The sequence below is a fragment of the Semicossyphus pulcher genome, unplaced genomic scaffold (assembly GCF_022749685.1).
Source record: "Semicossyphus pulcher isolate SPU_LCO1_2020_fin unplaced genomic scaffold, fSemPul1.0.p SCAF_8, whole genome shotgun sequence".
NCBI lineage: Eukaryota > Metazoa > Chordata > Actinopteri > Labriformes > Labridae > Semicossyphus > Semicossyphus pulcher.
The window spans coordinates 10116453-10136654 of NW_027211759.1; the positions used below are offsets into that span (position 1 = coordinate 10116453).

The window sequence follows — 20202 nt, forward strand, 5'->3', positions numbered from 1 at the left end:
CCGTTGAATGCACTACTGCCCGCTATATTATTGCTTTTCCTTTTTTTCCTCTCTCTCTCTCCACTCTTGATATAGCAGAAGAGTGATTGTATGAAATTTTAATTGAAAGCATTTCTGTGGGATGTGAATTGGAAAATTGCTCTGGGAATTGATTTTTAAGCGTCCATTGTGCATTGCCACTTGAGGTCAAGAAAAGGGGATAAACAAAACCTAATGAACAAGTTGGATAAACAAATGGGGCTGTCAGTCTCCCCTAAGTGGGCCTCACAAAACAATAACAGCTTATATGACGTGACTGTTGATGTCAAATGACACCATCCTCTCCTCCCACTCTCCACCCTTTTTCTTACTCTCTGTCCCTGTCCTTGTTTCTCCGACATCCCTCTTCTGCCCTCCCCTGCCCAATTCCTCCTATTTCTTTTTATGTCTGACTTCTCCCTCATTTTCCTCCATTAATGCCCTTCTCACCTTCCATCCCTCTTTCAGATCATCGCATCCCTGGACGAGGACCCAGCTGCCCAGAGTAAACAGCTGACCCTGCGGCTCCAGCAGATAGCAGCCGCCCTGGAAAACAAAGTGACTGATCTCTAACCCACAGATGGAGGGAGGGCGGGCGGGAGGGATGGAGAGAAATGGTAGAAAAGCGCCAGTGACTACAGGGGCTTATTTCTTCTTTAAGAGAATAAAATGTGGAAATAAGGAAAGGTGAGAAGGGACTCATGTGGGCGTGTATCTTCTGTGCTGTGGAGTAACAGGGACTAATGAAATGCAGAAAGAGAGCAAAAGGGGGAAGAAAATGATGGGTTACGCTGTCATAGGTACGCCTTAAAGCTCACTTGCCAAACCTTAAAGGTCTGCGCGCTCACTCATGCTTCACTGAATATTGCTCCCACAATGCAGTGCGGCAGAGACCTCTCTAAGAATTAAGCCCTTCTGTGGAGCACTGGCACAGGAGATAATCAGATGTTCAATTTCTTTCTGTGTAGAAAAGGTTTTAAGAATTGTATTATATATTTTTTTTATCGTGCAGTCTTTATGCGGAAAGCTTTATAAGGAAAAAAAAATTATCTTTTTAAATGGATCACCTTGTGGTGCGGATAGTGTTTTTATTAGCCTGTGTGTGCGTAGATGTCTGTGTGAAGTACATAAGAGCGCGCGTTGCCTAACTTGAGTGTGTGTGAGTGTTTGGGAATGTGTGTGCACACACAGGATGCCTACTGTCGGGCGTGAGGTCGAAGGGACGCCTGCTTTCTGTCAGTTTAATCCCCCCCAAACCCAGTGACACACTGGAGCCTGCGCTCTCGCAGAGCCTTTTGACAGAGACCAAAGGGTCCTCACAAGGACACCGGTTAATCTAGCAATGTACAGGCTCATACGAATGACGGGTCCCCAGAGGTTTCACAAATGTTTGAGTTTGCGTTTGACTCAGATTTGCTTCAAGCTGGATTGCCATTTGTGCTCGGGGAAGTCGGTAATAGCACAGTCTGTCTCCCTTTATTGTACAGTGCCATGATACATTCCACTTCAACTAAAGCACAGAAGGACATTTCAAGGTTTTTTAAAAGACATTTCAGTGAGCGTCTGTTTCCAGAAATATTTCCTCGCTATTATTTGTGTCCGCAAGAAGCAACTTTACTCTGCCATGGAGCCATGTCACTCATGTTAGCCCTGCAATAATGTCAGAACACCATGAGTCGACAGTCACGTTAGCTTACTAAATGTATTCACCTACTGTAGCAGATCAGCAATATGTTAGAGTTCCAAACTGATTCATTGCATTCTTAGTGTTCATGATTTTTAGTGCCATTTTTTTAGTATTACCCTTATAATGTTCCAAATATCCATCAAGCTTTCTGCCTCTTAAGCTATGAAATAGCATATTGCTGATGTTAATAACTTTTTGGAGTTGCAGTTGGTACTTAAATAGTTTGTTTTGAACAAACAGAAGTGGTTTGAAATATGTTTGTGAGGTCAGGTTCAATCATGTACATAATTGTTATTGAAATATTGAGTGTCAGTGTCAGAGCCGAGGTGTCCACAGGGTCGGAATGAGGGTTTGATTTTTCTCGGGCCATTACCGCCATCACGTTTCATCCCCAAATTGTAGGTTTATCTGTTGACAGATGATTTAATTGAAGTCCCTGTATCTGATGGTGGATGCGTGTAGTTGACGGAGCATAACGAGCTCCAGAGACCCCAGAATGTTAACGATTCCTGCCTTGGCTCGAGTGAGGTTTGCACAGACCTCGAGGCCTGCCTGCCTGCCTGCCTGCCTGCCTGCCGTTTCAGCGTGGCACCCTGGCATCCCGACCAACAGCACTTGGCACTGCCCACTCAGCGCAGTGCAGAGTGGCACTCTGTATAATGGAATCAGCAGGGGAGGCTTTTGATCTTAATTGCATGCCGACTGCAGACTCCATCCTCGTCTCCACTGTTGTTTACTGCTGACTCCTCTCTCGCTGACAGAGTCGATGCAAGAAGCTTATTTCAGAGCCTTTCTTTAACCAAAAATGTGCCTTATTGAACAGGATGATACATATATATTGTTTCTAAATTATTCTATTGGTAACCTAGGTGATTATGATGACGATAGTGCTATAGACACAGCAATGTACTTGGACTTGTGATATTATGTGTGCTGTCTAAAATGCTAGATGCCCTGCTGCAGCCGTTTGTGTGCCAATAGGCTGAAGACATTTCAGTATGATTTCTTTTATGGTTGCAGTTTTGACGTGTGCATTTCTTTTGGGCGTCTGTGGCGTGTGCTTAGTAGGACTTTGGTGGCTAAGGCAAAAGGTCAAAATGAATACATGTAAAACAGTGGCCAATGTGATTTGGGTTTCCCTTGAAAATGTCTGGCATTCCTAAATTAGTCTGAAATCAAAAGGGTATCTTTATGTAGATTGAATATAGCGCAAAATTGTTCCAACGTCGTTCATTTTTTTGCCCTGTGTTTCTAAGCTGTTCCGGTGTGTACGATATGACTATCTATACTCGACAAATGACCTTTCTTACTGCTGTGCAGTTATTATTTTTATTTCTTGTTTTCCTATACCATATAAATCTTTGTAAAACATGTTGAAATACTGTATTCTAACTGTATAATCCTATGCATTGAGTCCTGGGACAAAAAAAAACAAAAGAGAAAAAAAACTGTTTGTGCAGTTGTCGAGACTTTTTCCATTTTGAAACTTGTGAATGTGCTGTAACGATTAAAGAAACTGGGACGCTCCATTTTTCTTTTTCAGTACAGGACCATTAATAAAAGCCAACGTTTTCCTCCCCATCCAAGGCAGCTCAGAGGATCCTCGATCTCCTACCTGGTCTGCTTGTACTGGATGAACTTAATTTTACAAAGTTGTGTGTGGACGGAGCAGTTACCCACAGGTTTCATCATACACTCCTCCGTGAATAAACTCAGAGACATATACGCCCTTCATATCTGCTGTGTTTCTTTCACTTTTAGAATATTGATTAGCCCAAATTGAACACTCACCTCCCATGCATATTGCATGAGTTACGATCACCTTGGTGAGACAGAGTAACACTTGCCACATGTAGCCACTTTCTTGTTGAAGTGACCTGAAGTCTTTGGTATTTATACAGCTCATTATGTTACCTCAAATTCACTGAAGAGCTGACACACAGGCAGGAGTAATAGGTGGATTCAGGAAAATTATTTATTTTTCAAACCAACCGATCGCTTTATGAGGGCCAGGTGCTTGAACATGACAGTTTTCTCCAGACATTCTGCACACATTATGACCCCAAACGACTTTCATGATAGCATCACTCCTCGTATGCAGCATGCCCTGTGATGGCGCTTTTTCCTCAAATGCCACATCAGGTTCCTGTCAGACGGCTCAGAGTGCAGACTAAAAGCCATGGTCTGGCTTCGGGAAACGAGTTGATAATGTAAATAGCTGCACTGCATATCTGTCATCTGCAGCGAAGGTTGAAAAATTGCTGTGAAAACATTAATTAAGTACTGACAGCAAAGAATGAAATTGGAAAAAAGAAAGATGAAAGGCAAAATTGCCTCATCGGACTGCTTAACAAACCCAGACGCAAGGGTGGGGATATCAAAGACAGACCAGAGGCCTGCGAAGGCCATCTTCTAACCGAGCAGATCATTGATGCAGCAACAGATAGAGCAACTTCAAGGGCTGCTGCCAAAGCAGGAGTGATTATAGTTGATTATCGCAAGCACTGCATCTTGTACACCGTCCTTGATCACTGGTGGAAAATCAAAGGCAATACTGTACTTTATATTTCTATTAAGTTGTGCATCTTACATCATTCTGGGAGTCAACTTAATTTGCCGTGCGCTGCACTCGTGATAACGATGCCCTTCAATGTCTAGAAATCAATGATACTGCACACTAAGAATGAATATCAGCCTCTCTGCAGCATTTCTTACAAGAAATTGGGTTAAAATTTGCTTGAGAATTAAAAAAATCTGCTGCTTTAAAATCTGGCTTCTGTTCTCCTGCCTGGGTTGCTCCACACACCGCAGCCAGCCTCTCCTTCACAGAGCGTTGTGTTTACCAGCAGGTTGCATTTCACTTCCATGTGTTTCAAACCTTTTAATGAGATTTGGCTTTGATTTCAGCTGCCTTAAGGGGAAGAGGAGGAGGAGGAGGAGGACTTAAAAAAAAAACACTGATGTTGTGGTGTCATTTTAAATACTTGTTCTGATGAATAATTTAAAGCCCAACAGCAACTGATTTTAGAGCTCACAAAAGTCATTGACAACTCCAGAGCGAATTAAATTGTAATGTAATAGTAGATTTCATTTTAACACACTTAAAAATGCACGATGAAGAAAATATTTTTTATTAATCTGTTTGTGCCCTTTAGAATAATGAATATTTAATTGTTCATATAAAAAGGTGGAATTATTGATATTAAGCGTTTTTTTAATAGACACATCGATGAAAGTACACATACAGAAAAAGAATAACAAGTCACAGAAATTAACCAAACACGACTTGCTTATACAATATTCATCGGTTACAATAAAGTAAACAATTATAAATAAAAAAGAAACGGTTTGAAATCTTAAAAATAATTTTAAGGATTTTTCTAACTCCATCAATATTTTAAAATTAAATTGAATTAAAAGCTTGCCCATATCTCAAATAAAGTTAAAGTTGTCTTATGCAGTAGGAATTTTACACTAGGACTAGCCCCAAAGTATCACACACCCAGTCATTTTATTGTATTAAGGAACAGCATGATGTGTTTTTCTCTTTCTTTGCTGTAAAGATGAAATGAAAAAAAAAAACATTAAAATTAACATTTTCTCTCAAGTCTGCCCCAAAAGGAAATCTTTCCATAGTTGCCCCTAGTAATGCACTTCCAGTGTAAGAGATGGTACAAAGATCCGTTAAACTTTGAAATAGTCTCTCACTTTTTTTTTAACGGACTCAGACTTCATTTAATGCCTTAAACCTTGCCTCTCCTTTATCTTAACGACTCAATCCAGTGCGTAATTACGCAAAGCGCTTTTGGAGACTGCATGGAGTGCTACGCATAACAGACTTCTGCATAATGATGAGAAAACCACAGGGATTGAATAAACGAACACGGGGAGACGATAATCTACGAGCAGGTGCGTATTATCCACTAAATACAATGAAACACTTAATTCTGTCTTCGTTGAAAGTTTTGCCAACTCACAGTAATGCTTAATCATCTGTAGTGTGAGATGTTTACTTTATTTCAAAACCAGCTAAATGTTGCAGTTTGTCGACCACAGAAGCCCTGCAAGAATTGCCACTGCTTGGCATTTTAACAGTTACGTTCATCAAACTTGTATGTATAGTTCCGTTTTAATCAAATGCGTAGTTTGTTATCCTTAAATACTTAAACAGTGCAAATGACGCCTTGGAAGACTCAAACAGTACAAAGCTAATAATTCCAGTTTTGTCGTTTCACTTGAACGCAGCAAAGCGCGGTGGCAAATGACAGGGTTAGAATCCTGTGATTGACCGACATGACTGACCAATCAGCATAGCCTCTGCATCTCTCTTAGCCAATCAGCGTAGGCAGACCACTCTATTACCCAATCAGGTTCAGAGGGGCAGATTCTAATTTTGTTGTAGTCCCGCGGCACACGATAGAAGATGAATGAAGCGACTAGCTAGCTATTAGCTAACAACAACAACACCACATCACAATAACTGGCACTAATATGATGAAACGATTATCCACGGAATATTAACGAAATTCTGGCGCTGTGCAGAAGACTCACCTACTGCGTTCTGCATGCTCGGCACATTAGCTCACCAGGACAGCCTTGCTAATAACAAACGTATGCTAGCATGTCACTTGGAGGGTGTGCAGGATCAAAACTCTCTGAATCAACGGAAAATATACCATCTGTAGAAGGTAAATATGTTTCATACAGCATCGTTTTGGCCCAGAAGGGAAATGGTTTGGCTAATGCAGTATGCTGTAAGATATACAATGACAAACGTTCGCTAATATAGCTAAATGTTGACTTAGCTCCTAATCGTTAGATGACTCCTGTGTTATTTATTAATTGTCATTTACTAAACTAGTGGTACACAGTACAAGATAGTTGTTTGACTATGAGCCTGTCTGCCTTCTACTACTGCCTTAAATCTAGCTAAATGTCTACTGCAATATCATAGTTTTACTGTGTATCCCTGTTATGCTTTTCTTGTTAAAATAAAACAGAAAACCTGACCCCATTTTGTTTCACTCATTCAGGCTGAAGCAAGAGTGCCACCATGTATCCTAACAACCCCATGAAGTCCACCTGCCACAACAGCAGCAGCATCACTGAGCTTCTGGGTGCCCTGTGTGACTCCAGCCTGACTGGTGTGTCATGGAAACGCCGTGCCCTGGGAGGAGTCTCAAGAGAAAGTTTCCGCAGAGCTCTCAAGAAGCGTGCCTACGGTGCCCTTTTGTCCAAGCTATTTCAGGATGGCACCAAAGGGTGTGCCTCAGGACCTATTGCCACAGCTACTACACCACCCAGAAACAAAGTCCTGATGATATGCTTTGACTTGCGTGTGGCCGGGTGCCGAGAGGAAGCAGAGAGGCTGGAAGAGCAGCTGGAGAGGCTGCCGGAGGGAGCATCCTCTGGCCTGAAGGAAGTAGACGCGGTCCTGGAGCTCCTGGTGCACCTAGCTGGTTCGGCGCCACCACCCCCTACCTCTTTCAGCAGGGACTACATGAGACGAGAGAGGCCAGTGTTGCGGAGGCCACAACCCTGGGGCTACCAGAGCGAGGAGCTGCAGAGGCTGGAGGCCCGGGCATGGGGTCTTGTGTGTCAGGAGGAGTGGGGGACATTGGACAGTTTGTGTGTAACTCAGCGATTGATGGATGCCCCCCCGGGCACAGGACTGCTGGCTCTGCGGACTAAATTGGAAGCGGAAGAAAGATTTGAGAGGGACACCAGGCTGACGCTGTTTGGAGCACTGCAGCACACTCGCACCTCAGACATAGACATAAGACTGGATCTGCCTCCTGTTCCCAGTAATATTGACGTGACTGGCCTAGCTATAAGGGTACGACACTATGTCCTAGTCTAGTATCTAAGCTGAATATTGTTGTTTGGTTCATTTTTAAGTGTTTGACATATCTGCTCAAGTGATTGATTTAGGTTTAAAACCTATTGTTATGCAACCTCATCGTCAGGCTCAATTGTCTGTGCAGGTCCCTTCCAGTTTGGATCAGTCTGAGGATGAGGGCTTCCAGTCAGCGTCTAACATGACCCCAGACTCCCAGTCAGAGCCCAGCACCATTCCAGACTTCGATATATGGGAGGCTCTCCGAACGTTTGAGCCTGGAAAACGCCGCTGCTGGGAGTCTGTCGGCTGGTGAGTCTTTTTTGTCGTCTTTTTTTACTTCTTACAGTCTTTGGTGATTTATTTTTCTTATGTGATGTCACATCAATTGTCCAAATAACAATCTAAATATTAAAAAGAACAACATTTTTAAGAGTTAAAACCAACTAATGTTTGGCAATTCGCTTTACAAATGAGTTGCGATTAATAACTAACAAAATTGTGGAAGAGAACATTTTGTGTTACATTATGCAATGTCAAAAATGACCTTTTAAAAGCAACAATGTCTTACAGAGTTGTCCTTAAAGTGAACTATTTTTTCATTTTCGCTCTAACTCTGTGGAAAACACGCCTGTATTTTTCTCATTATACCTTTTAGCCCACCAGGGAAAAGGGAGTCCCTCTATCTAACAGAAGGAGGCAGGGAGGCCTTTGACCAACTCTACCGACTATGGGAGGGTGAGCTGAGGGTGGTCAGCACTGGTACTCCCTCTCCTCTCCTCCCGCTGCCCCTGGACTCTCAGACACAGCTGGTGTCTGACCTCCTCAACGTCCTGATCGGAGTGGCGTCTACGACCTTCCCTCTCAATCAGGTGCGTTTCGTTATCTTTATCTATCAGCATCTTAAGTGCAATAAAAAATACATAGAGTTGTTTTTTTAGGGGTCTGTTAGACTGAAGTGATAAAATAGAAGGTGGTGATAAAAGCACTGTGATGGGATCCAATTACAAAAAATACACAGAGGAGAATAAAGGGCAGAATCAATGGAAAGTGTGTGCATGTGGGATATAAACAAACCCAATTAGCTCATAAAAGTATATCGCCCGAAAGCGACAAAAACAAGACAGAATTGTCTTTGTCATTGTCAAGCACGTGCGAAGTCAGTCGCTTGCCAAGATGCATTAAATGATGAACAAATAAGTACAAATATCCCTAATGCCGAAGCAAAGCCACAGGAGACCTCTTCTGGTGCTTTATTGTTTCACATTAAGTTGTCATATTTTCACAAGATTAGTTATTTACAACGTCAATTGAATCCTTATTCTCTTGTTTACTCCACTAGCCCTTTATGGCCTCAGACTTTGATCATTTTCATGCAGTCTGGTACAAGAGGTGGACAAAATATGAACATGTCCAATCTAATATAATCAAATGCAACAGTCCTGCATTGCCTGCAAAGCTTACAGTGTTTAAAGTTTTGCTGAGACAGTCTGAGAGATGCTTATTAAACTCAAAGGTAATCCTCGAGGCTGTGTTTGTTGTGGTTATTGTCTGTGTTATTTTAGTCACCCAGAAGTGTCCTGTCTAGGAACTATGCATCTATTTCTCATAAAGCAACCATGGGAAGGACAGTATATAACAAACATCTGATTATGTCTCGCAGTCTAATATAATAAGAACAAACTACTCCCTCAGAAGTCACAGTGGAGGTGACTCTCTGACTGCTTCAACAAAAATTCAATATTGTAAGCTTTGCTTTGCTGCGGGGCGACTTTATTGGATGTTATTAGACTCGACTGTATTTTCTCCGCCATCTTAAATATGAAATCTCCTTTGCAGAGTGTTCAGTTTGATGTCAGACCCGGCGTGTGCGTGTCTGGAGCCTCTACAGAGAGTGTGTCTCGTCTCTTGGCGGAGCTGGCCCAGTATGGCACATACTACCTGAGGCTTAGCCGCTTTTCTCTGCAGAGCGCTGACAAGAAAGGCCTCGTCTTTCAGGTAAGTTTGTATAATCATCGTAAATACAGTGAGAGTGCACTCCCTTTTGCACTTGTGTCAACCACTGTTAATTTTAGCAGCTATTTTAGCTTCAGTCTTAGTCTTCAGACGTAAATGTTTATGAGATTTAGTCACATTTTAGTCACTTTTACCCTTTATATTATTAGTCTAGTTTTAGTCGACAAAAACTCAAAACTTTTTAGTCCAGTTTTTGTCAATAAAAAGTCACATTTCAGTCATTACTTTTAGTCAAAATGTTTTCTCTCCCCATCTCTTTTTTTTTTTTTTAATAATAATAATAGTTTTTACCTGTTTGCTTCAGGTAAAATGCAGCACTTTAAATTTCAGCAGATCATCATTACAGTAAAAAGAACGATGAAGACACAGCATCTACAGATTACTTATCGCTTCTCATTCAAATAGTCTGACTGAAGCAGACAGCCGATGATCGCTTCTTTTTGTGCAGAAGAAGCGTCAAATGATGCGTAAAAACGCCCCTTTTTCTGTGAACTCACACAGCCTGAAGCTGAAAGCCTGGGTGACACAGAGAGTTCACAACCACCTTTGTGATACCTGTTATCTCCAACCGGGTTACCCAGTTACAGGAATGAATTGCTTGCATTTTGACAAACAGATTAGACACACAGTGGGGGAAAATATGCATTTTGAATATCCGAAATCCTAACATTTTAGTCCCGCCTTGTCTTGTTAATAACAAAAACTCTGACGACACACGACACATGTTTTGTTTTCATTAACGATCTATTTTTAGCTCGTCAGTGTCTCGTCAAGGTCGTTGACGAACATGTTTCGTTATTATTTTCGTTTACGAAATTAACCCTGGTTTCAACCATTAGTTCAATTTAAAATGCTCTATTGATTTCTCAAGGGCCAATTAACACAAATGCACATAGATGTTTCTTTACAATCTAGGGATACTAACATGATTATGTAAGAACGTTTTAATGTACAAAAGTTAATGGCAGTGGAAAATCTGTGGCTGCCCAAAGGGCCAAAACCTCATTAAGGCTCAGTGTAACAAACATACAAATTTCTATCAATAAATAAAAGCCAGCCTTGCAGTGGTTTAACCTCAGCAAGGATAATTTAATCTAAAAAAATATATTTTTGTTTCTTTCCAAGGCTTTTACAGGTGGTCTGAGGAAGTATCTGCATTACTACAGGGCATGTGTTCTTAGCACACCACCCACACTCAGCCTATTGACTATCGGCTTCCTTTTCCGCAAAGTGGGCCGCCAATTAAGGTGAGGTCAAACCTGGTTTTTATGCTGGTATCACCTGCTAATTTAAAGCTTTTGAACCTCAGCCCCAGCCGGTCGACAGTACATTCACGTCCCGACAGAGTGGAGCTTGATGCAAATATTATCAGATCAAAAAAAGTCTCTGCTTTCTTTTAATCAAAGGTACCTGTCAGAGCTGTGCTGCGTAGACGGGCCTTTAGGTGCAGGCCAAGCTACCTTCCCCGTGGTGAGTGCTCTTTTTATCTGCAAACTGCAATATGTCATCCATCATGGCTGTGTTTAGCCTATCAGATGGGATGTCAGCTCAGTGCCATGTTGCTCTCCTCAGGGTGTCAAACTGCTGTCCTACCTGTACAATGAAGCACAGAATAACTGCAGCAACGAGAACTATCCAGTCCTGCTGTCGCTGCTGAAGAGCAGCTGTGAACCTTATACACGGTCAGTCGCTGCACTTCATCAAAAAAAAACCCTATATAACCCAAGGACATGACTTCATTTCATTGATATGCAGAACTTGCTCTATTGATCGTTTTTTATTAGGAATTGTCACGACTGTGTGTTTTTACTGTGCTATATGTAGGTTCGTCACTGACTGGGTGTACAGCGGCGTGTTTCGAGATGTTTATGGAGAATTCATGATCCAGGTCAATGAGGAGTATCTGGGCTTCAGAGGTGAGACGACAAACACACATACACACACACACAGTCGCATAAACACTTTGGCTTCAGTCAGCAGGTTCTGAAAATGAAAAGCCTGCCAGACAGATTGTCGACCAGAAAAAAAAAAAAAGATTTCATTACTGCCTTTATTGCCTTGTTGGATTTGCCCTTGTTTCTGTAAAGGGTGTCATGAAGTTATTGGATGATAATCAGTGGGAAACAGAATCAGCTGCCACAGCTGTGGGGACCAGAGCCATCTCTGCTCTGTGTGCCACGGGGAGCAACACAAACAGATAATGCTCCTTTAGTCTTTTCGTTCGTTACACCATGCTGGTTAAAAAAACATTTTCTGAAAGAATTTATTTTTCCTTTTCATTTCTTTTCTCATAATTAGCTTTGACAAATCTGGAGTAGCTGAAGTCCAATTAGTAACTTGGCTCTTTAAGGAGAGCAGAGGAGTCGAGATAGGAGGAGGCGATCCCTGCAGGGAAGACAAATACAGGCCTGTCTGTGCTCCTCAGGGGTGAGGGTTACATTACAGGGGCTTTAATTAGCAAATGTTTTTATCATCAATTTAACTGCAGAATGTTTTATGGATTTACAGATTAATTATTTGTTCTCTAAAACAGAAAAATGTTTGCCCATCACAATATCAAGAGTGATCTCATCACATGCCTTTTTTAAATCTGACTAACAAGTCAAAACAAACAAAACACACTTACATTAAAGAACAAGATAAAGCAGTAAGTTTTCACAATTTTAAGCCTGAAATGTTTGATTCCTGCTCACAAATGAGCTAAAACTATGAATTGGTTATTGAAATAGTTGCTTATCTAGAAACTTTACTTTAGAGAAACTTTATTTTTACTGGGGGAAAAAAACAAGATTCGAACATCAGGATACAGTAGATACGATTAACCTAGTCGATGGACAAGATGTTAATCGGCAATCATATAAATATCAATCGTCAATTAAAGAAATAATCTCAAAGATTTTCATTTAAATAAATGTCACTATCCATCACCAAATGAGGTAACACAATGGTGATTGAGCCTATGGCCCACTTTCGCGGAAAAATCACAAGCGGCGCCCAGTTAGTGACGCGTTTTCCATCAGCCAGCAGTGGTTGGTCTGCCAGAGAGGGTAGGCGGAGCTAAGCGGCTGCTTTTCCGCTCTCTGCAAGTGTTGCGAGTAAACTGTAATCTACTATGGCTGAACAAACAAAGAAAAGATCGATGACGACAGATACAACTTCAAAAATAAGTGAAATCCAAAGAAAAAGAAACAAATTGGACGCTCAGATGAAGACATGCTGAAAAGGAAAGCGACCGTCAGCGAGGAAAATCAAGAGTTACAACCGGAGCCAACCGTGGACGTCACACATGCAACACTGTCTGGATATCTGGGAAGTGTGCTCCTGCAATTACTGTTTACCACCATAGGTGCCGCTATAGAGAACAATACTTTGAGATTACAACTTAAATCACTCAGGTCATTTTTCAAGTAAGTCTGCCCATCGTCAGGATTTGTTGCTCTTCTTGGTCATATATTAAAAGTATCTTTGGGGTTTTGGACTGTTGGCTTTACTCAACAAGACATATAACTATTTTCTTTGCAATTTTTTTTTGACATTTTATAGGCTGCAAGCAAACTCCTGAACACTGTCTCACTTGCAAAAATACATTTAATGGCATTATTTGGTGCTAGTCCTTCATCATTACCTGATGAAGGTTTGGTAACGAAATGTTGCCAATAAATGTATTTTTAGTCAGACAGTGTGCAGGAGTTTGCTTGCTATTTTTGATGGGCTCATTCCTCTCCTGTGCACCTGTCTTATAAAATAGATGTGCCAAGTGTTTTTCTACCTTGAGACATTTTATAGACCAAATGATGAATTGAGAAACTCACCATCAGATTAATTAATTAAAAAAGTAGTGAAAAAAATAATTTTTTGCAGTCCTGTTCCAGAAAAATGTTTGTAAGTAATTAATAATCTTGCTGAAATCCTTTCCCCCAAACGAGCACACGCTGCAACTGCTTCATTTTGACGTCCTCCATAAATATGGTTTTAAAACAGGCATTACAGCCTATCCAAATATTGTATGTCATGCAACACCCCATTCAAGGTCAGACTATCACCTCGGCTTTGTCTGGCTGAGAGGTTCATTTGCTCATCGGCTACACCTCATCAACTCCCGCAGTGAACCTCTGCACTTCTCGCTCCCGCTTTTTGGAGGACACACAAATGTCATTGTTCTCCTCGAAGTCCGTCGGCCAGGGAAGCAATCAGCGGCTAAGCTTTCTTGGCAAGCCGCAGGCTTTTTGTAAAGAGCTCTGGAAGCTCAGTGCATTCATGTTCTCTTATGCTTTTTGCTTAGGATCACTGAGCTAAGCGCTAACAATTTCCAAGTGTTAATTCAAGCGGCCAGAGTTTTGCCATGCCCCGTAAGTCATACTAATAAGGAAAAGTTTTAGGCCAAGTGCTGGCTAAGTGTTACTCCGTCACTGTTTTGCACTGCTGTCGTGAATGTGTAACACTGTAAACAGAGGCAAACAAAGTAAAACCACTCTTTCTGAATGTAGAACAGCATGTAACAGGCGTCTTTGAATCTCTGCAGACAAACATTTCTGGGTCCAAGGCTACACTCTGATCTCTAAGGATGTGGAGGATTGCGTGCCCCTCTTCCTGAGACACATCGCCAACGACGTGTACGTCTGCGGAAAGACCATTAACCTCCTGAAGATCTGCTGCCCACAGGTTTGTTTTGCACATTTAACACATTCATATATCAAGAGGGGAGATTTTATGCAGATGAATCCTGTGTGAAGACATTGATGATGGTCATAAAAACCCAACATGAATTAAAGTCTTGATTTATTCAGCACGGTTGTTTGCGGTGAATAAATTAGGCGCATAAAACGATGATCATTCAGACGATCCGACCATATTTGATCTGCTTTTCTCGCTCTTAACAGCCAGTCAGTGTACTGTATTGGCTTATAGATGCGCAATTTGGCACTGACATCAACAGATTCCACATGCACTCTGCAATTTTCTCCACCGCCACAACAATCATTCTACCCATTTGGGGATCCATACTGCCCAAAGGGAATTGGACAAATAATCAATAGTGCGACATATGAGGATCCAGGCTCTTGCAAAATGTCATCAATACACATCAGTTTTGTAATAAATTCTCTTTTCGTACTGAGGCAGAGGTGTTCTCACTGTTTATTGCACGCTTTTGAACTCTGAACTGTTCTGTTGTCTGCAGACGTTGGCCAGTTTGAGTCCTGAATAACAAACACGGACATTTGTCATACAGATTTCCCCTTTTGTGACAGCACTGTTGGAGTTTATAAAGGAAGAAATTAATCAACGCAAGAGTTCTATACTTGTTCTAACGTTATTTAAAATGCCAGCCTTTCGCTTGTTTCAGTTTCTTTAATGTGAGGATTTGCTGCTTTTCTCAGGCCCTGTAGCAGCCCCAGCTAGAGCAATGGTCAGACTCTTTGACTGATGGTTTGTGAAACCTTTATTTTCAGTTTAACCGTGCTGTAATTCCACAAACACACTGGTCAAAGAGTCTGACCATTGCTCTAGCTGGGGCTGCTACGGTAAGAGCTTGTACACCCTCAGTCTGGTTGCTAAAGTAGTTTGCTAAAGGATGATGAGGATGATCTTCGGTAAGTACTTCCATAGCCGTACACACACCGCGTAACTGTCCCTCAACGAGTGTTGTATTTGCGGTTTGGTGGAAGGTAAGCAAGAACACGCCTTCAAAATAAAAGCCCCCAAAAACGATAACAAATAACACAGAAACAACAGACTAACCTTATTGTGAAAATAAACAATAAAACCCTTTTGTCCCCTTTAATGGTCTGTTACAGTCCCATATCAGTGTTAAGTGGATGTTTCTGGTGTTTATACTGTTGGTCAGACAAAACAAGACACTTAAGAAGGATTTTTCAGACCTTTTTGATGCTTTATAGACAAAATCATTCAGTATCTCAGAGTTGCCTCTATGTTGAAGCCAATGGTTTTGTTTACTAAATGTCTGTATCATCAAGTGTGATTCCCAACACTAATTCCTGCAAAACCACTTGTAACATAACAGATTTATAAGTATGTAAATGGACACCTGACTTGACGTATTGACAGTAAGGGTTGCATCATGCCAGTTTGTATGTAATCTAACTGTATTTAATTTCTTCTCTTCTCTGTGACTCGCCTGCTGATTCACCAGCTTGTATTCTTTTTACGACTCGACCTGCCTGACCCGATCCGCAGGGCTCGAGCTCCTGACTAATTGGTATTCTGTAACTACAGGGTTTTTCTGTATGCTAATTCCCCCTGATTTTGGGTCTGTTATTTACTGGACACACTGCAGGATGGTGATGAACATGCATGTTATTGTGGAGTTAAAAATGCAGAAGTGAAGGGATTGTTGCTAATGAGCTAAATAACTGTCAGTTTTAAAAACATTTTGTCTGGGGTTTCTCAAAATACTGGATTAACACTTCAAACAACAAGCCTCCTCCAACTGTCTATTAACTGTGTGTCCACAGCACTACATCTGCTGGTCGGAGCTGCCGGTGCCTCGCATTTCCGTCACCTTCTCCCTGCGGGAGGTGGAGGTGATCGAGAGGGACTGTGCTGTGTACCGCGGACGCCTTGAGAGGATTGCTAAATACAGCGCCATCAGCAGGGAGGAGCAGGTACTGAGATAATTGTTCCCATGTAATAGTCTTTAAACTGGGATATAGTTTTATTATTTTATACTGAAGTCTGAGCTATTGTTAAAGGGGGGTGTTATGCTAATTTTAAGCTGTGGAGTAGCTTAGCATAATTTACAGTTCCTCATTTTTCTCACACTGGTGCTCTGAGCAGGCCCTTCAGCTCTGTCCCTTTAAGAAACCCTGCCCCCTACAAGCCCACTTTCTTCTGATTGGCCAGCTCGCAGACACCTGCTGAGGCTGCGCTTTGTGACATCACAAAGTGCAGCGTGTAGAATAAACTGTGTGAAACATGGCGTTCACAGCAGCCTGCAGACTGAGCTGAGAAGCCTGGGGATTACTCCCACAGAGTTTTAACTACAGATTTGAAACTTCACCCACGTTTAGTGGACATCCAACACTGTAACATTATATACGTGTCTTAAAATGTGAAACAGCATGATACCCCTTCTTTAAAATTGCAGTAAATGTTAGCAGACCAGGCAGTCGAAATGGCTTGTCACCTTAATAAAGACCCAAATACGATATGTCTCTAATAGCTGACTTTTAATCGATTTTTAAATATAAAGGGAAGGCTGGACTTCAGAGAGTGATGGTAAACCTGCAGTAAGACAACTCATTACAGAGTCTGTCCCTTAAGACAGAATAGTTTCTATTTTTTAAGATAACATGATCCATGATGGGGACGCCTGCTTGAGAAATTTCAGTAGCGAGTCATTAAAATGATGCAGCTGAAGCCTGTGGCTCGCGCGCTGCTTGATTTAATGTAACAGCCTGCTTTGTATGGCCTGTATCGCATGTGTGCTGCTGAATGTGCTGACTGGCGAGCTGGGGGAGGAGAGGAGAGGGGAGGTGAGGTGAGGTAAAGTACAGGGTGTGTGGATAGATCTTTGTTAATCATGATTTCTTGTCTGTCTATTGTTAGGCCCAGCGAGCAGAGCAGGCACGCCAGGAGCTGATCAATCAGGTCAGAGAGTCGGCAGCCAAAACCCTGGAGAGCATCCGCGGTTAGTGTTACACTTCCACACACACACACACACACACACAGAGTATAATTTGATATAGTGCTTGATGTATATATGCACACCCCCGTCTCACTGAGTATGCTTTTAACAAATGACTCTGCTCTGCATTGGTTGTTGACTCTTGACTGCAAGAGTTTCCTTTAGCTCCATTTATTCCTCTGAGCAGAGCAGCAGAGATGAACAGAGGGCAATCACAGGGAGGAATACTTTGTACAGCATCCACTATTACGTGCTATAAAATCCAATCACAGCTCTCACTGTGGAGCAAACTCTTGACATCATTTAGTGCTTCAGAAGATATTTAAAAAGGTTAGGATAGGTGGAAAAAAGTCTTCTCTGTGTGTGTCTTTGCATATTTCTCTGTGTGTGTGCGTCTGTGTCTGACAGAGACGTACTTTCCTACGCAGGGGGGTAAGCAGCACTCCGTTTTCTCTCTCCTCTCCTGTAGGGCGGCAGGTGTCACAGCGTCTGGCTGAGGAGGCCAAGAAGAGGGAGCGTTTTGAGGAGCTGAAACAGCACCTGGAGCAAGAGCAAGAGGTAAGTAATGTGTGTGAGAGAATAAATGATGTTGTGTGTGAAAAAGAGAATGTGTTGAAAAGAAATGTGTGAGAGAGTAAGGTGGTAAGCATGTGTGTTAGGGAGTCCTGTTCATTTTATTTTGATAGAAATTGATTGACTAACCAGTAACACCTGCTGGATGTTCTTAACTCCTGACGAAACATTTACTGTCCTTCAGCTGTGAAAAACTGAACTATGTTTGCCATTAGGGATGGGCATTTGAAGGCATATCAATATACTAATATTCTATAAAAAATATCAGATATCCGGTTAACCTCACTACAAAAAAACAAGTGTCACACACTCATAATGTAGCCTGTAACGGACCAACCGCGACGTGGCACACAACGCTGACGCACACATCGGCGAGTTCACAACGAGCTCTTCCTCACAAGGACATATCAGTGTATTTGCTGACGCAGTGAAATGAAGTTGTTTATGGGACAGAAGACTGTTTCCTTCGTCTCCTCACATCATGAGACTGCTTTCTGGTTTGGTGCCGATCTGGTGATGCCAGAAGCCTCCACACACGCCTGCTTCACCTCAGGGAGATTCCTGCTGGAGCTACGCTCGGGGCAAAAACAGCCAGTGGCCGACAACGAGCTCTCCATCATGGGAGCTCATTCTCATGTGCGCTCTCTCTAATTCACTCAGAAACAGACACACACACACACACAACTAAGAGGCAAATTTATTATAAACCTCAAACATAACGACCTGGGGCACTGACAATCATGCCCACAGATATTAATACACTGTCCAGTGTCCATGACGACTGGAGAATACCATGTGAATTAATGAATTATGCTGCTGTGCCAGGCAGGTGTTTTTCTTTATTTCTACTTTTTACATATTTTTAACGACATTGGTATACACGTTTAATGAACAATATGTGATTTGTAGAAGAAATTAATAATCTTCAGGTCCGATTCAGTGGCTGGTTCAGATGAGTTTTATTCACTGCGCAGTGGAGAGAGATCATCACAGCAAGTTGTAGAAAACCTCTCTGACTAGAGTCAGCTCTAGTCAGATTATATATCTTGGGTCACAGTAAACAAAGGGCTAACCAAAAGGGCTATGCTTATTGAAATCGAGCAACAAAGGGCAATACACAACCAAGATGAAAGAAGCTACGGTGTCATTCTCAGAGGGGGGTGTCTGGGGGACCAAACTAACAAGAGGGTTCAAGCTAGCTTCTCGAGGCTCATACAGTGGTCTTAGGTGTGAAGAACTCACAGTCTGATGGCTAAACAAATGTATAGAAGGAAGTTAATCACAGGGGTTCCTTTGGAAACCTCAAAACCTTGATTAACACCGATGTGATAGCAGGAAGGAAAAAGAATACACTCTGATGTTGTTCAGCTCTGAAGTTACAATTTGTTGAAACAATTTAACTAAAAGTAGAAAGGTGGAACGAATTGTGAAGAAAACCATAATTATTTAAGATGTTAAGAAATACAGAATTAAAGCTATAAATTCTGTTTCCACAGATTGATATAGCCAGTGATGATATTTAATGGACTTTAGGCAACAACAAAAAAATCCATAAGCTACAGCTATAGTTGAATACCATCTTTATTGAGAATAATCAAATATTTGAATATCCGTGCCCATCCTTATTTGCCATGCACTTGCTAAATGTGCCTCTCTGCTGTTTGGTGCAGAGCATGTGGGGTTTTAGACCGCTAGAGAATGAGCTGAAACTCACCCTGAAGCTCAGTTAAGCCATGACGAGCCTGTTTGTTATATCATTCTAATAAAAATATGGATTATCGCCGCTTTATGTTATGAAAACAGAAATCTGGCTTCATACACAATCACCCACTGCTTTGATGCCCATTTTAAAAGCTGGACGCAATGACATATGTATGTTTCTGTGTGTGTGTTTGGCTTCAGTGGCGAAGTGTAGCCAAGAAGAAGCAGGAGGAGGACGACTTCAGCTTCGCCAGAGAGGTGAGGGACCGCGAGAAAAGGCTGCAAGCCCTGGAGGAGCAGCTCGAGCAGAGAGCCAGGTCTGACTGTTTCTACAGATGTAAATGTTTTATTGATGACTGATTAATCACTGTTATGGTTTCATGATTTGGAATATATTCTGTGAAAGCGTGATACGACATTAGTTCCATCTGTGCCGGATATCTCAGCGGCTGGACTTTAGCCGAATTTCCATGCATTTTGGATAACTGTCTGTGTGATGCCACAGCTTGAGCGAATGTGATCAGTGCTTGTAATTCGAGGGCAGCACAAGTGCATTATCATTGGACGTCTTAGATAGTTTGATAGATGTACTTTATTGATCCCAAGCTGGGAAACTGGGGAAAGATTGTCTTAAAGTTGTTAGTTAGCTCGACAAGATTTTAGGTAAAGTTTACTTTGAAGTCCCCGACAGATTTTGGTGAGCACTCTACTGTCGCGTTCTTTCTT

General features: G+C 41.8%; 2 protein-coding genes across 2 annotated transcripts in view; both read left to right on the forward strand.

Annotated features, from left to right (window-relative positions):
* The window catches only part of plxnb2b (plexin b2b), a 138715-nt gene extending 135276 nt beyond the window's left edge, over positions 1 to 3439 (forward strand). The window contains exon 37 of the mRNA XM_069685643.1: positions 487 to 3439. Within this exon, the coding sequence (XP_069541744.1) occupies positions 487 to 591 (105 nt within the window). The 3' untranslated portion in view covers positions 592 to 3439. The remainder of the gene's footprint in view (positions 1 to 486) is intronic.
* A 2870-nt stretch (positions 3440 to 6309) lies between these two features.
* Positions 6310 to 20202, forward strand: part of tubgcp6 (tubulin gamma complex component 6) — a 29562-nt gene continuing 15669 nt past the window's right edge. Inside the window, exons 1-14 of the mRNA XM_069686231.1 lie at positions 6310 to 6393; positions 6739 to 7541; positions 7690 to 7853; positions 8200 to 8413; positions 9381 to 9539; positions 10683 to 10804; positions 10964 to 11027; positions 11130 to 11239; positions 11382 to 11473; positions 14080 to 14219; positions 16031 to 16180; positions 17124 to 17205; positions 17672 to 17760; positions 19678 to 19793. Coding sequence (XP_069542332.1) covers positions 6759 to 7541; positions 7690 to 7853; positions 8200 to 8413; positions 9381 to 9539; positions 10683 to 10804; positions 10964 to 11027; positions 11130 to 11239; positions 11382 to 11473; positions 14080 to 14219; positions 16031 to 16180; positions 17124 to 17205; positions 17672 to 17760; positions 19678 to 19793 — 2285 coding nt within the window. The 5' untranslated portion in view covers positions 6310 to 6393; positions 6739 to 6758. The remainder of the gene's footprint in view (positions 6394 to 6738; positions 7542 to 7689; positions 7854 to 8199; positions 8414 to 9380; positions 9540 to 10682; positions 10805 to 10963; positions 11028 to 11129; positions 11240 to 11381; positions 11474 to 14079; positions 14220 to 16030; positions 16181 to 17123; positions 17206 to 17671; positions 17761 to 19677; positions 19794 to 20202) is intronic.